This window comes from Acanthisitta chloris, unplaced genomic scaffold (assembly GCF_000695815.1).
Source record: "Acanthisitta chloris isolate BGI_N310 unplaced genomic scaffold, ASM69581v1 scaffold16375, whole genome shotgun sequence".
NCBI lineage: Eukaryota > Metazoa > Chordata > Aves > Passeriformes > Acanthisittidae > Acanthisitta > Acanthisitta chloris.
The window spans coordinates 15,370-32,683 of record NW_008673289.1 but is presented as its reverse complement, the minus strand read 5'-3'; the positions used below and the strand labels follow the sequence as shown (position 1 = coordinate 32,683).

The 17,314-nt window shown below is 39.3% G+C and overlaps 1 protein-coding gene across 1 annotated transcript; it reads left to right on the top strand.

The window, feature by feature from the left end:
- Positions 1–281: 281 nt before the first annotated feature.
- KIF11 (kinesin family member 11) lies at positions 282–14,538 on the top strand (the record flags this gene model as incomplete). The annotated part of the gene is made up of 21 exons (XM_009074899.1): positions 282–414; positions 543–640; positions 725–803; positions 1,453–1,638; positions 1,721–1,845; positions 3,930–4,020; positions 4,487–4,729; positions 4,842–4,937; positions 5,587–5,675; positions 6,169–6,256; positions 6,425–6,613; positions 7,782–7,989; positions 8,255–8,427; positions 8,741–8,863; positions 10,127–10,285; positions 10,670–10,809; positions 11,438–11,717; positions 12,745–12,967; positions 13,198–13,349; positions 13,629–13,742; positions 14,413–14,538. Coding segments are annotated over 21 exons (3,115 nt in total), but the record flags the coding sequence as incomplete, so codon positions are not given.
- Positions 14,539–17,314: the final 2,776 nt, after the last annotated feature.

The following is a 17,314-nucleotide window of genomic DNA, read 5'->3' as shown; positions in this document are numbered from 1 at the left end:
CCCCTCCTTTCCCCCCCTCTCTCCCCTCCTGTCCGTCGGTTCCCCCTTTCACGCTCCCCTCCCGTCGGTCAGTGTCGTCGTGTCGTGTGTCCCCCCCGGAGAAGGAAAAGGTCTGTAAGTTGCCAAATTGTGGCACTTTTTATTCAACAGTTATTAAACAAAATAAGCTATAAACGTGGTTCCTTTTCCCACTGGTATTACTCTGGATCATTAAACTGAGTGATTTGCTTTGTCAGTTTGCGTCCTTGTTAGCAACGGTATCAATCTAATGTTCTTTTTAGGCCTTTTAATGCCTCAGAACTTAAGGCAAGCTCCTATGCTGTTGTAGACTGCGATCAAGCAAGAAGGGAAGTTAGTGTCCGCACTGGAGGAGCCACAGATAAGACATCAAAAAAGATGTACACGTTTGATATGGTTAGTAACTGCCTGTCAAGCTCTTGAAACAAGCTAGTACATCTCTCTAATACGGTCTAATTGCTATACTGTGTGGTGCTATATGTTGTTGTACAGATAAATGGGATGTGTTGCCTTTATGTCAACAGGTGTTTGGAGCTCAGGCAAAGCAGATTGATGTCTACAGAAGTGTTGTGTGTCCCATTTTGGATGAAGTTATTATGGGCTACAACTGCACAGTGTTTGCGTAAGTAAGCCAATAGTAATTATTATTAGGAAATGGTATTTGAATTTTAGTTTCTTGCTTACATTTTAATTTTTATTCTCACAGTTATGGCCAAACTGGTACTGGTAAGACCTTCACAATGGAAGGGGAGAGGTCACCAAACGAGGAATATACTTGGGAAGAGGTATATTTTCACTCCTGAGATGTCTATTGTTTGTACTGTAGTTCAAAGTTGGAAATTGTAGAAAGCTAAAGAAAACTCAACATTGATGCCTTTCAGTTCTTGAAGTTGATTTTCCTTAAGTGCCTGTAGATTAGCAAATGGTCTTATTTGTTCATAGAAAAAAGCAAAACTTTACATTTTTAATGTAGTGCATACAGCTCTTGGCAATTCTTATATGGAAGATCATCTCTGCCCAGAATGTCCATGCTTATTATGTCCTTGTGGCTGAGGTGACTTGGTCTGTTGAACCTGGAGAAGAAGATCCTGAAGGAAGACCTTATCAGTCTATACAATGTCCTCATAGAAGGAAGTGGAGGGGCAGCACTGATCTCTGGGTGTTTGGGCACTGGAACAGCTCCCCAGGGCAGTGGTCATGGCCCCAAGCCTGACAGAGCTCAAGAGGTGTTTGGACAATGCTCTCAGGCACATGGTGTGATTCTCAGGGATGTCCTGTGCAGGGCCAGGGGCTGGCCTAGATGATCCTCAAGGGTCCCTTCCAACTCTGATTATTCTGCAATATCCAATCAGACTATTTAACTGAAACTGTACCTCCTCACCCCAAATCTCTTTCAGTACATTCATAAATTAAATACTAGTTTTTAATTTATAGGACCCTCTGGCAGGTATAATACCCCGAACATTGCATCAGATATTTGAAAAACTCACAGAGAATGGTACAGAATTTTCAGTGAAAGTCTCTCTTTTGGAAATCTACAATGAGGAGCTTTTTGATCTTCTAAATCCTACACCTGATGTTGGAGAAAAACTGCAGATGTTTGACGATCCTCGAAACAAGGTTAGTTATTACAAAATTTGTTGTCTTAAGGCTTTCAGGATTGTTGAAAGGCATATAATAAGCATTCACTACTTTCTGACAGAGAGGTGTCATTATTAAAGGCTTGGAAGAAGTAACTGTACACAACAAGAATGAAGTCTACCAAATCCTGGAAAGAGGTGCAGCAAAAAGAACAACTGCAGCTACTCACATGAATGCGTATTCCAGGTACAAATCTTCTCCCTTTCAGAAGCATTTTGCTCTTTATTAGACAGGATCTTACTAAAAAAGTCAAAGATGACTGAAGCTGCTGAAAGCTTGCATGGTCTTGTGTATCGCAGTGTGGACTATCAAATGTGGGTTAGAAAGACAGAGCTTCCTCCTTACCACATCCTGTGGGATGATTGTAGTAGGTGTATGAAGGGGTGTCCTGGTTTAATCCTAGGCAGCAGCCAAGCCCCACACAGTCACTTGCTCACTCCCAACCATCAGGACTGGGGAGAGAACTGAAGGGTAAAAGCTAGAAAACTCGTGGGTTGAGGTAAAGACAGTTTAATAGGGAAAGCAAAAGGCACACACACAAGCCAAATGAAACAAGGAATTAATTCCTTGCTTCCCGTGGGCAGGAGGTAGTCAGCCACCTCCAGGGTAGCTGGGCCCCATCACACATAAAAGCTACTTAGGAAGACAAACACCATCACTCCACTCATCCCCCCCTTCCTTTATATACTGAGCATAACACCATATGGTATGGAATATCCCTTTGGTCAGTTTGTGTCTCCTCCTATGCAGCCCCAAGTTCCCTGCCAGTGTGGCAGTACAAAAAGCAGCAAAGGCCTTGGCTCTGTGTGACTGCTCAGCAATAACAAACACATCTGTGTATTATCAACCCTGTGTTCAGCACAATCCCAAACCACAGCTCCATACTAGCCACTGTAAAGAAAGTTCAAGCAAAACCAGTACAAGGAGCACTACAAAATCTAAATGCTTTTCATCTTAAAAGTGGACAAACTCTTTCTGCCTGCATGATTTGTTTTGTTTTGTTTTTTACATAAGCTTCCCCTCTTGTTCAGAGTTTGCGTCTTTGTTATTATTACAACATTTTTAACTATGCAGTGTCTATTTGAAAGAGAATCCCTGCTGTTCCACCTAACTCTATAGATAGAATAATAGACATAGGTATAACTACCAGAATGTTTTGGACATCTAGAATATTGCATTTTAAGTATAACTCAGAGTTCTGAAGTTCAGTTTCTTAAAAGCTTTCTATGCCTATGAAAACAAAAGACATCTGACAGATATGTGAGTAAAATACATTGCCTGTACTAGCATGAGATAAATACTCTCTGCTGTAGGTATTGTACATTTTCAGAGAGAAGGCTGTAGTTTGGCAGATGTTTAGTTGAAATTATAGGTATATTGAGCATATCTGTCTACTACTGGAAGGGAATGGGTATTTTCTACCACAGAGTACAACACAGAACTAATTTTCACTGAGATTACAGGGAACTTGGAGAATCTATTCTGTCTCAACTGTTGTTTGATGTTTGGTCAAACTGGTGTGATTTGACATCTATGGCTTTCTATGTATATTAGCTTCCTGTTGTAAAAACTTGAAGGAATAAGTTTGACTTAGAGTCACCTTTACTGTGAACTTGGTGAGGCACTGGCATAGGTTCTCTAGAGAAGCTGCAGATGCCTCATCCCTGGAAGTGTTCAAGGCCAGGTTGGATGGGGCTTGGTCTGGTCGAGTGCAAGGTGTCCTTGCCTGTGGCAGGAGAGTTGGAGCTAGGTGAAACTATTTGATGATTCTGTGATATTAAACTGCTACTATTTTGAATGAAAAATAATTGAACTTCTAAATTTTTAAACACTGGATTCAGCTACTTGCTGATTTTTCTTAGGCTAAATAAAGAAAACTACATTCCTTTATCTCTTCTCTGTGAATCTGTTCTTAGCCTCTTGACTTAACTGATTTGTAGATTTTTACTTTTTTTCATGAGATGCCTGTGAGCTGAGACACAAGTTAAACGAACCTAAAGTTTTTCTCTTGGTTTTGCTTGAAATAAGATAGTTTTTCAGGATTGAAGCGTCAAATCAAATGTCATCCAGTTCCTCCATCACTAGTTTTAAATACATTCATATGTATTTAAAATACACTTGGTAGAATAACTTCATGTATTGGAAATGGGTAATTTGCAATTCATGAGCCACATGTATTCCTGGAAAAGACTATGGATACATAACTTGTAGCATGTAGCAAGTAGATCATTTGTCTTTAATGGAACACCTGAAACTTGTTTCTCTTACAGCCGTTCCCACTCTGTGTTTTCAATTACCATCCACATGAAAGAAACAACAGTAGATGGAGAGGAACTTGTTAAAATTGGAAAGTTAAACTTGGTAAGTATTTGAGCTAAGTGTTGTTAAAGTAATGAGCTAGGTTTCATTAGGGCACAGACTCAAGCTCTGCCATGGGAGGTTTGGGTTAGATATTAGGAAGAAATTTTTTATGGAGAGGGTAATCAGACATTGGAATGGGCTGCCCGGGGAGGTGGTGGATTCACTGTCCCTGGAAGTTTTTATGATAAGACTAGGTGTGGCACTTGGTGGGTTGGATGTGATGATCTTGGAAGTCTTTTCCAACCCAGTTGATTCTATGGCTCTCTGATTAGAGGTTTTTGCTCTGATAAGGGGAAAAATCATTGTTTTCATAAAGTGGTATGAACTCTGTTACTCTGAAAAATTTCTGTCCCAATTGGCAGCTCAGTGTCTCCAGACCAGCTTATAAGCTAGTCCATGTGTTCTGCAAGGCTGGGGCAAGCATTCTTTAGGGTCATTTGAGACAGAAGCATAACCTTCTTTTCAGGTTGATCTTGCAGGAAGTGAAAACATTGGTCGATCTGGGGCAGTTGACAAAAGAGCTCGTGAAGCTGGAAATATCAACCAGTCTCTCCTGACACTAGGAAGAGTTATTACTGCTCTAGTGGAAAGAGCCCCACATATTCCATACAGGGAATCTAAACTCACAAGAATACTTCAGGATTCTCTGGGAGGACGGACAAAAACGTCAATAATTGCCACAGTTTCTCCTGCATCTGTAAATCTTGAGGTAAATTTCAAGTCTGAAAATCTATTCTTAAATAAATACTATATTTTGCTAATGGTACAAAAAAGGGAGTTCATTCCTCAGCTTGACCTAATGTTACATCTGTTTTTCACAGGAAACATTGAGTACCTTGGAATATGCCCATAGAGCAAAGAACATAATGAACAAGCCTGAAGTTAATCAAAAGCTAACCAAAAAAGCCCTTATTAAGGTAACTACATTATATATCTTAACAAATGAAGTTACAGGTTATGTTTGATTCTGTTAATGTAGCCTATGCTGTGCAGGAGTTATGAGGTGGTGGAGAACCTGTAACTAGTAGCAGTGCTTTTCTGAAGTGATTTTAGTCACTGAACTGATGGTTTCAAACCAGATCTGCTCTACTGATACAGCATTAGGCACTTTGCAGACACTGAAACTATTGCTAAGACTAAACTCACAATGACTCTGTGTGGATCACATGTTGAGAAGTTAGTGGAGAGCCACTAATTAACACCGGATTCTTTGATTCCTGGAGTTGCTGTATTGGTAGGTTCATTCCCTAGGAAGTGTCTGAACTAAAGTGAACTTGTCAGTACATACAAGTTGAAGAGCCAATGTAAAGTAGCTCTGCTCCTAAAGAGAGCTGTGATTCTCATTGTAAGCTGCTAGATAGAACCAAGCATGGTTCAGATGGAAGATTTCAAATGCTCTACATATATCCAATGGTATGAATATAAATGATACTGTACTGAACTTAGAAGGGAAGTGCTTTGCTCCTGTCCTTAGGCAAAACTGCTGCCTTTGAAGTATCTGTTAAGCTAAATATCAGAACTAAACCAGGAAATTTTGGGTTGGCATGTGATTGTTTCTTTGTGCAGGAATACACCGAAGAGATTGAGCGTCTGAAGCGAGACCTTGCAGCTGCACGAGAGAAAAATGGAGTCTATATTGCCCTGGAAAATTATGAGTATGTCTTCAAAATCTTTACAAAATGACTAACAAAGCAGCTCAGATATTAGTATCTATCGTCATAGAGAATTTCAGATCTATTTTCCCATCAGAAAGCTGAAAATAGTCAGGAAAACTGAAATGATTGGTCTACACAGGTAAAGCCTAATAATAATAGAGCACTGGGCAATTTATTCATGTGTGGAACTTACCAGAAGCATAGCCAGGATGCAAACGTATACCATGAAACCTTTCTTTGAGTGGAACCTCCTACAGAAAAGCAAACTTGATAAAGTTTGCCTCACTTTTAAGAGGACTAGTTTACACAGAAAGTTTACAATGGAAAATTGCCTTAAATGTTTTCTGCATTAGGTGAGAAATAACTCCTTTTCATATAGAATTTAGCAATACTTATTTCTCAAAATCACTAAAAATGGAGTGTAAAAACCCTGTAGATAATCTTGAAACCACCTCTTGCTTGACTAATTTGTTTGTTTTAATCCTTACTTGAGAGCCCTTAACAGAAAACTGACTGTTCAGGAAGAACAAATTGCAGAGTATATTGACAAAATCCATGCCATGGAGGAAGAAATGAAAAGAGTAAGTTATGTTTTTCAAATGTGGTTTCAATCTGCCAAAAAATAAAGGAAATTCACTCCTTTCAAAAAGAGGAATGAAGTTTAAGAAAAGAACTGTCAGAAGATCTTCTTGTTCTTGAAGTTCTGCAATTAGTCAAGTTGCCCTATTCATGTTTGCCTTCCTCTTTAGGTCACTGAACTCTTCACAGATAGTAAAAAAGCAATTGCACAGTATGAAACAGATCTGCAAATTATGGAGAAAGAACTAGACCAAACACAGAAGCATCTGCAAGAGACCAAGGTTCATCTGGCTGAAGAAGAATATGTGGTTTCGGTTTTGGAAGGCACTGAACAAGAACTTTATGACACAGCTAGCAAGGTTGTCACAGTTCTTGCACATAACTGTAAAACAGCTTCTTATGTTTGGGAGTTTCAAGGCCTGTTCAAGGAAATCAGTTGTGGCTAAAACATGATGTGAGTGAGACAAGACCTGGGTTTAAGACAGAAAACCAGAATTAGATTGCAGGACTTGCTCTGTGTTAATATTGACAAGTTGACTGCTAAACATACTTGTTGATCTGGAGCTAACTTTCCTTCAAGTCAGTTTGTCATGGGAGTTCTAGTGCTTTGATAATGAGTATCTATGATCATGAGTTGTTTTGCAGAATAAGTAGCTTTTTAGAAACGTAGGACTGGTCCAACAAACCAGTAAATTATGTGTAACTGAGTAATCTGGTCTAGTGGAAGGTGTTTCTGCACATATCAGGAGGCTTGGATCTAGGTGTTCTTTAAGGTCCCTTCCAACTCCGCATGAACTGGGGTAGAAAAATAGCAAAAAGCTTTGCAGAGATGTGTGCAGTAATTTACATTCATGGGTGAATAATGTAAAGTGTTGCCCTGTCACCTCTCTGTTTTAGGGTATGGCTTTGTGTTTGTAGATCAGTCATAATTATCAAAATAAACTTGATGTAGCAAGAAAGTGTCCTGCTATTTAAACCACAAAGTGATGAAACTTGTATCTTTAGGCAACATGACAATTTCTTTGTATTCAGATTCCTGTAAGTTTGGGAAGGTTTTTGCTTGTGGAGTGTTTGTGTGACAAATGGGTGCAGATATTACTTATGCTGACTACAAAGCCAAGACTCTGCTATTTGTATGAATTCTCAGTTATTTATCACAGAACTAGTGCTGGAAACCCCTTGCTTGAGTACTATATTAAAGAATATATTTTTTGTCAAATTGTTCAGAAGAAGTTGAAGTTGGCAAGAAATATTTCAGTTGCTATGCTGGGGATAAATGAATCTGAATTCCTTAAATAATTAATTTTATTAATGATTTGGTTTCAAAGCCAGAACAAATGGTCTCTAGTAGGTGGCTTTTTCCCATTTTCTAAGATGATAAATGACACACCAGGATTCAGAACAGTTGTGATTTGATGCAAAAGGCAATACCTGTCTTCTAGACAGATAACTTCCCTCAGAACTGCTATTGCTTTTTTTTCTTACATATGATTTTTTTGCTTAAAGACTGACTAAAATTATTTATAGCTACTTGGTACAGTTGAAGAAACTAAGATGGATGTATCTGGGCTCCATGCGAAACTGGACCGTAAGAAAGCTGTTGAGCAATACAATGCTGTTGTCCAAAACACGTTTTCGGAACAAATAAGTGCTTTGTTCAACAAAATACAAGACTCAATTAGTGAAAACAGTTTGAAGCAGCAAAACATGTTGACATCTTACAAAAATGCTTTAGGTAAGTTTAGTACTTGTATCAGTAGTCATCCTGAATTTTTGCCATAGTAGTCTCAGAGATCTCTGCCTAAAATGGATCTGTTTTGGGGAAGTGTAAGAGGCTTTATTTAAAGCCATGTGATGAGTACAGGTGTGGCAGTAATTATGTATGTGGGATGGTCAATAGCCTTCCTATGCTCTGAGAGGCAATAAGATGAAAAATTAAGAGTTTTATCTTACAGGGAACTTGTTAAACTATTTGTAACTCTTGTTGGTTTCTTTTGCAGGTGGCCTCCTGTCTACCTGTCATTCAGCAGTTAATGTTCTGGCATCAGTTACATCAGCACTTCTTGCCTCTGTTAAACAATCGATGCTTACTGAAGCTGCTCACTTGTCTGAAAAATTAATGCAGCATGAGAATCTATCACTTGATTGTAAAGCTGAGCTGATGAGATCAATTGTTAGTACATCTACATACTCTTATGATACTTTAATATATATGGAACTGTTCTCAATCTAAAGGGGTTCTGCAAATATTGTTTAGTTTTTTCTGATGCTTTCAACTTGTATCTGCTTCAGCACTTGGCCATGATTATGCCTCTTCCCATTTCCCCTCCCGTGTTGCCACTGCAGGCTGTGATGTACTATGTAGCATATACTGTCATAACAGGGTATATGGGTGTGCATATACATAGCTTTTCACAAATGCAGATGAGAGAACAGCTATATTCTGTCTTACCTTTGCTTTTTTATTTTTTTACTGCTGTTCCTAGGAGGGACATACATCTGAATTACTACAAGTGTTGAATGGCTCGACACAGATGATGGAGTTTGTCTTGAGGTTAAACTGTCAGTTTCGGGCTAGCACGGAGAAATACTCTGCTGTGGTTCACGAGGTAATGCACATAGCTTGTTTCTTAGCACTCTTCTATTTCATTTAAATTACAGATAGCCCACTGTTTGTTTTTCTGCAATGTGCCAGAGTGTTTATACTTCATAGTTTTATAGTATGTTAAGGGGTTGGAATGGATCATCTAGTTTCAACCCCACAGAACAGGTTGCTCAAGGCTTCATCCAGCCTGGCTTTGAATGCTGCCAGGGTTGGGGCATCCACAGACTCCTTGGGCAACCTGTGCCAGTGTCTCACCATCCCTACTGGAAAACACTTCTTGCCAATATCTAATCTAAATTTCCCCTCCTTCAATTTGAACCCATTACACCTTGTCCTATCACTGCAGTTCCTAACCAACACCCCCTCTCCAGCTTTCCTGTAGGCTCTTCAGATACAGAAAGGTTGCTCTGAGGTCTCCACACAACCTTCTCTTCTCCAGGCTTACTTCTCAATCTTTTCAGTGGTCTCCTAGACCACTTCTGGTCTGGCCTTTTTCTCTATATCTTGTCCTATGAGTTCTACCTTTTAACTCTTTCAGACTGCTTTTCCACTCGAGTGTGGTGTATTTACTTGTTACTTATATTGGCACAACTGCTTGCCTAAATGCCACAGGAGAATAGATGCTTAAAGCTATATGTAACAGGTATTTGATAATATCCTTAATATTCTCCCTTGTATTTTTGGAGTCTAAAGGAAAAAAAATAGCTTAGACATGGATTATCACTCCCAGTTTTTCCTGTATTCACTTTGATTCCTGGGGAATGTGATGCTTTTTAGCAATAACCATAAGTGCCAACAGCATTGCACTTATAATAGAGTCCTTTGCTTCAGTTTTATTTCTAGTCTGTCTCATGATGTTTGTGTAGAATTGCAACCATTTTCTTTCTATTTTGTCAAGAGCAAGTCATTGTTCCTGGTGACCTGTTGCTCTGACTGAAAAATTTCCCCCTTCTGTCAATTACAGCTCATGTGGAATCAACTCCACTTGTCCAGAGGCTTTTTATTGGTTTTCAGACTTAGACAGCAAATAGTCCATGCCTTACCAGCACTTGCTCTCCTTTGCCTGCCTTTCTATCTTGTCTACCTCAGTCTCAAACTTCAGATTGCTCCAAGTGTTATTTTCTGCCTTTGATGCACAATACTTTATTAATGTCTTCTGGTGATTTTGTTGGGGCAGAGTTTGTTTCTCTATCAATTATGCTAGGTAAAAGTATTCATTTCCTAGATAAAGACAAATATCTAACTGTAAATAAAAATTTCTTTGAAGATGGAGGATTGCAAAAAGGAAATTAGTACCTTCTTTGGAGACCTCTCTCTCACTCTGAAAAACATACAGGAGGAAACAGCCAGTATCTTCGCTGAGCTTCAGCACAATTGTGACAGTTTAAAAGAAGAAATGGAAATGATGAAATTGGCACATACAAAGGTATCTGTAGAATAAGAAGAAATCCTTGTGTCAAATATCATTGCTTGCTTTGATTTAAGTTCTTAGTAGTAGCTAACTGTTGCTTCAGAAGAAATGTTAGGACAGTAACTTGATCCTAGTTCTTGTCAGCTTTTTTTTAGGCTGCTTTAGGTAGCTTATGGAGAAAGGTAACAAGACATATTTTATCCCTGTCCTGAGCATGTCCAGCATAGATGCATTGTATCTCCAAAAGGGTCTGTTTCTGTGCTACACAAAAATTCTAACTTGAGCTTTAGAATGGCAGAACTTTTTATTTGCTGCATTTTAATACAGGTATTCAAGTGCCCTTTAAGAATGCTAAAAAGTGCAGAATAACAGTGAACTTCATGGCTTTTTTCTTAACAGAGGAAAGCTGAACTCATATCCTCACTGCAAAGCCAGCTTGACTTGTTTGCTCAGGAGACTCAGAACGACTTTGCTAAGGTGCTCACAAAAAGTGGAAGCTTGAAGACCACCATCACTGCTCTGCAAGAAAATGTTCACATGTAAGGACTGGATTTTTTTTTTTTTTGCTGTACAATAATGCAAGATTAAAACTATATAGGAAGAGAACTTGAAAGTTTGATGTTCTTCATGTTTATTTGAAGAGCATCTGAAGACTTTATGAAGTCTTCTGGCAAGGCCTATGAGTTGAATTCTGTCACAGAATGGAGATCACAGTTCACCTTTCCCCACAGTAAAAGGTGGCTTTACAAGGCTTTTCATCCTCAGCATGTTGCAGGGAAGAGACATGTTTTGGGAGCAATATGCTGATGAGCATCCCTCAGTATCTGGACTTCAGAACTTCATATCTGAAAAGTCTAGCATGAAGTGTAATGATCTGTCTTGCAGCATGCTTCATTCTCCTGCAGACTGAATAACTAAGGTCTTACCAGAGTTGTTTGGTTTAGTTTGGGGTTGGGATTTTCTGGTTCTGGTTTGATGTTTTTGTTTTATGTGTTATCTATTTCTTTATCTGTTCTAAATGCTGTGATTTGTGAACTCACTAAGTAGAGCAACATTCTAATTAACTGGTTTGATATCTCACTGGTTCTGGTCTCAGATATTTCTAAATGTAGATGTTTTTTGTTACCTTTCAAAATGCCTGAACTTTTAGCAATTATGTTGTTGCAGGAAAACTACAGACCTTGTCAGCAGTACAAATTCCAATCACAGCAAATGTACTGCATTTCTGGATAATGTCTCTCAAAACCTCAGGAGCATGAATACAAAAAATAAGATGATGCTGGAAGAATCCAATGACAATTGTCAAAGTCTTCTTGCTGATCTCAAAACATTGTCTCAGGATACCAATACATGGGGTGAACTTACAACTGCTCAGCTGGTCAGCTTTACTGATCAGCAGCTTTTGGCCCTCAGTCATGAGAAGGAGCAACTGCAGAGTCTACAGAAGGTACCTATAGTTGTTTATAGTGTAATGCAACATTCTGAGACAAATTTCTGCTGTAGAATCTGTAGGGGGCAAAAGTTCTCACTTGGAACAAAGTTGTGGGGTTTTTTGATCACAGCAGACTTGTTACTCAGCTTAAATAGATGCAATTATAGGAAATCAAAAGCTTAAATTAAGAGGATGACTTTGAAATTAGAGTGCAAATAACATCAAAAATGGTGTCATGATTAATGCCATGCAGCTAACTTGCATTTGTAATTTGGGTTTTTACATCATCTTGGTAGTATATATCTCTAATTCCCTGGGAGATCTGCACAGTGATCAAATGAGACCATTTGCTGGAGGATGCAAGTGACTTTATTGGTCAGATTGAATTAACATAGGAGGAGAAAGTATTCCTGTTTGCTGATCCGCTAGTTCTGGCCTCTTAGCTGAGAATTTCTTCCTCAGGGTTGTTTTTTCATTTTCATCACAAACTTCCCTTCCTTGTTTGATTGTTATAGGTAATGAATAGGCAAATCTAACATTTTGCTAACTTTCACAAAGGAAAAGGTAACTGTTAAAAGCATTCGCAGTCTCAAGCCACCTCTATCTGTTACACATGCTGAACACTTCAGGAGTTTCATTCTAATGGGAGTGGCTAAAAGTGGATGTTTTTCTTCTCCCCCTACAAATGCATAAAGCTTCTAGTGCTTGCAAGATTTTCACTGTCAGTTGAATATCCTAATTCTGTGCAGAGCTTTGCATAGAAGCATGAGAAATCTGATCTGAACCACGTGGCATCAACTTTGTTCTTCTGAGTAGCTTTCTAAAGTGATCGTACTTTCTAAGAAACTGATTCTCTTCTGAAGGTAGTTCTCAAAATGAGTGTAAAACTGGCACTGAAACCTCTCAATTTGAGGTCTCTCAGTTGTTTCATTTTGGGTCATGTCACTAATCATGCACCACATCTTAGAGAAGAGACCATAACCTTATCTTTCCTGTCAACTTTGTGTTTTGAGTTAAGTACTTTTTATTGTTTCGTTTTCAGAAAAATGAAGAAAACTGTGATAAAGCAGTAGCTGAAATTGCTGATCATGCTCATAGACAAACGGCTGCTGAGGAGAAGAGGTTAAACAACCTCCTTGATCAGATAAAGGTGGATGAGGAGACACTCCTGGAGCAGAAGCTGTCACTTAATGGGGAAGTGCAGCACGGGCTAACTCTGGTTAATGGTTTCCTGCAAGACGATCTTAAAGTGGATATTCCAACAGGTACTTTAAGTTGGGGGCAGAATGGTCTTAGAGAAAGCAACTCAATTTGCACAATTTGTAAGTGAAGGCTGACAGAGATATAATGTGACTAGCAGCCTTACACCATGTCTAAGGTGTATGCAAAGAATGGTGACTGAAACAGAGCATGATTTCTGTATTGAGTTAAGGTGAAATTGAGGATCTGAAATTGCTTAATAGTGCCTTCCACCAGTGTGCAATCTTTCTTACAGGGACAACTCCACAGAGAAGAGACTATGTTCATCCAGTCTCGCTTGTGAGAACAGAGCCCCGTGAGAATCTCTTGGAGCGACTAAGGCAGGAGCAAGAAAAGCTTCATACTATGCTGGATGGTGTAACAAAGGAGGAAGAAGGTAATGGTCAGGTATGTATATGAATGGCAAATAAGGTGTTCTCTGCCCTTTTGGGCAGTGGACTAGAAGCCCAGATCTACTGCAGCCTTTGTGTTTTACAGGGTACTTGGAGTCATGTGCGCTGAGCTTTTGTTGAAAACATTCTCTTGAAAATGACATTAACAATTTAGAGACTTTCATTTGCTTTTAAGAAATGGATGTTCCATGTCTGTTACAGATCTGATCATACTTAATACATTCACCTAGGGTATTCAGACAATAATGCACTTCTCTGGAACCTTATGTTTTAGGACCTGTTGGAAGATGGAAGGTTGCAAGAATGCAATGAAAGCCTGGACAGTGAGAAACTCTCAGCGGATACAAACGTACACTGCCATGCAAGTGGTGGTGTTCCTTTTTTCAGGGTAACTTCCACAGATAATCTAGACAGCTGTGTATTTGAGTTGAAGGAAGATTATTGTTCCATAATAGTGCTATGGTTTCAAGTCACTTAGAATTTAGTATAGTCTCACAATTCCTTTAAATCCTGTAGAATACACTTTGTTAAAGCTGAGCTAAATTAACAGCAGATTCTGGTAACAGTTAATGGCAAATAATGCAAATTTCTGACAAGCTGCACAGACAGTCAGAAACTCCTCAGCAAATCATTCTGCATGAAAAAATTGTCATCATTTACTAGACACAAACACGTGTTAATGGAAAAGTTGAAATTATATGTGGAGGATTTTCTTAGAGGCCGGAGAGAAATATTGGCATTCTTGATTGACCACTGGCTTTAGGCACTTTTATGTATTTCCTTTTCACCCTTTTATTCTACCAATGTAGCAGTATGAACTCCCTGATATATCAGTCTTGGGGGTTGGCTTGCCAGGGGTAGAGGGTTTTCTTGTGGATCCTTTAAAAATGGCTGCTGAGCTTCTGTCTGTCTATAGTAAATCTCTAAGTGCAGTATTAGGAACCTTTTTCAGGAGTTCTACCAACTTCTTTTGTCATAACACTGACTGCATTGCACATGAGTGAGATGTCTTCAATTTCTTTGTTCTCTTAACATTGGGTATTTTCTTTAAATCCCAGCGCAAAAGGAGGAGTCGCAGAAAGGGTAAGGAGAACAAATCTGGAGCCACACTGGAGAACAAAGCAGAGGATACGACAGAGGAGTGTTCTGACAAATCTAAGCTTCCTTTAAGATTACTGAACTAGGAGATCACTCCCGCTCCCTGTTTTGAAATACTTCTCATTGTCTGCTGAGCCCTAGCTTCTGATTATTCTTGGTCTTTTTATTGATGTGCAGTTGAATCAAATTGATGTGCCCTGACACATCATGTCTTTGTCCCATTTTTATGTGCTGTATATTGCAAAGTATAAGAAAAACAAAAAGCCTGCAGATGATGTTGCTGTTATAATGAATAGACTTGTATGCTGTCAAGTAAGAAATTTTGTTTCTCAGTAGCTTTAAACCACCCAAAAGATGTTCCACCATATGAGCTACTGTTTTATATCTTGACTGTAAATTGTTCTGGTTTTCTACATGTTTTTTAATCCAGTTCTTTTATTTTGACTGTTATACTTTCAATAAAGTGTTGATACTTGCAAAACAAATGTATAAGCATCTCATTCAGTAGAACAAACTTACATGACTTACAGTGCCAGGTTTAATTTGGCTAAAACAGTAGTAGCTATGTCATAGCCTTGTGCTGTCAGAAAATGATGGTTCTCTCCCTTGTTTCATAATGGACATTAGTTTTAATTCGGTGCCTCTTCACTCCATGCAAGCCAGTATCACTGCTGGGTCTTGGGGGTTTTGTTTGGTTGTTTTGAACCCCACTGTTATTACTTTACTCTTAACCTGCAGCTGTGATGTGTTGGCTGGGATACAGTGTCAATCAAATCTTGTGTATCATAAAGTGGCAGCATTTTTCTTACGATCTAGATACTTAGCATTAAAACAGGCAAGTTTGGTTACAACTGCAGCTCCTATGTTGCGTATTAACTGCATTTTCAGTAATTGACGGTAGCATTTGACCAGCTGCTCTTTTCATGCTCCTGACCTGGAAATTTGAAAACCTCAAGCTTCAATGTGCTAAAGATGTAGAGTAATAGGATTATGCTGGGACTGGGAAGAGACCTTAATTTACATTAAAGCACTATTCTTAGGTAATTGTTAAAACATTATTGGAGAGGTTGTTCACTTTTCTGTATCTAGTTTGCAGGCTTAAGTTGATGTTTTTCAGACAGGTTGGTTGTGTATTTATTTGTCTTTGATCAATTATGTCAACTAGTTACACTTTAGGTACCATTCAGGCAGCACATTGCAGTCCTGCTGCTAGAGACAAAGACATGAAGTATGCCCTTGGACTGATTCTCTGAACTCTAGCATGAGCACTTATCTTGCCTCATATATCCTCTCTTGCCTCTGTGGGCAAAGCTAATTGCTTTCTGACAGCCCAATAGGAGGAGGAAAAGCTAATTTCCTTTTAAATTAATAAGCACAAATTGGGTTTGGTTTTGTTTTGGGATTGGTTTTAATTTGGGGGGAAGAGGGTGTGTTATATCATCTTGGTACCTATGTTATATACCAGATCTTTCTATTGCTGTAAGGAGAGTGAAATACTGGAGCTGTAGGATTGTTTCCTTCAGGGTGTTTAGGTGTATTGTCAAATTCTGGCATGGAAAACTTAATGGGCTTAACTCTACAGAGGCTTAGGATCCATTTTCTTGTACCACATGTACAACATGTTAATATCTAGTCAGTGTTAGCATCTTCCACGATGATTCAAGAAATCATTTACTAATTAAACTTCAACCAGAAGGGTCAATCCTACCCCTGTCTTGACTAGCCTAATCCATATGATAGATGCTTTGTACAAGCATTTTATCCTACCATGTTTTCCCCATGGAGTTTGCTGGAGCAGCCACTGCCTGAGGACGTTTGCATCCACAAACTCATGCCAGATTTTGTGCTTCCTGTCTTCATCCTCTTTGAAATTGTCTCCTCTACCTATGGCCTTTTGGTTCCCCCTGCTACAGGCACAGGCTGCTTTCCTTAACAGCTGTATGAATTTAAGGGGCTGCTTGCATGCTTTCTCCTCTTCCAAAGTAGCCCTCAGGGTCACGTTGTCTTTTGTTTGCAATGCTGGCAATGATCTGCCGAGAATTGTTTCGTTGGCTCAGGTATCCAGAGGTCACACCAGAAAGTCAAATAGGATGAAAAACCTGGATGCAGAACATATCCCAGTGTGTCCGTGCCTCCTCTCCCACTAGATGGCTCTAACGCCAAAGGTTGGTCCCAGCTCAGGTACTGGCAGCTAACCAGGACCTGGGAATAAGCATTTTGCCAAGCTTTTCAGCAAGCATCTGCTAAAAGAATGTTTCAAAAACTAGTAGCGATGGTATGCTTCCCCAGGGAGAACTGTATATTCAAGTTTGAGTGAAGGGTTGTTCTATAAAGAGCCATGTTTGTGAAAAAGATGATCCTCTGTATGCCTTGAGCTTTGCTACAGGGCCAAAAGACACTCTTGGCAACCAAGTTCTTGTCCTGCCCTGCTCTCTCGGTCCCCCACCCTATGGGCATTGTCTAAAGTAGAAAACAGAAAGCGCTGCCTATTAGTTCTGTCATATTGTATGATAGAAGGGGAAAAGGAGAGTAAGAAACATAAATCAGCAGTTGTTTCCTGTATGCAATCACTGGAATCAAGGGTCTAACTCAGAGGGGAGAATTGGGGCAGTTCAAGCTAGCTTACATGGTGGTTTGATTTTATCCTGTCAAAAGGCATCCTTTACAGGAAGGGGCTGAAGCTATTTCCACAGAATATTTAGCAAGGTCATACCTGGACTGCCTTCATCCAGCTGAGTACAAGGAAGAGTTCTAGTGGCTGGGACTGTGGTATATGGTCATGTTCTGATTAACCTGATGAGTTGTTTCGGATTCTAGATTAGTGGCTGAGTGGGACAGTTGTTGATTTAACAAAATCATGAT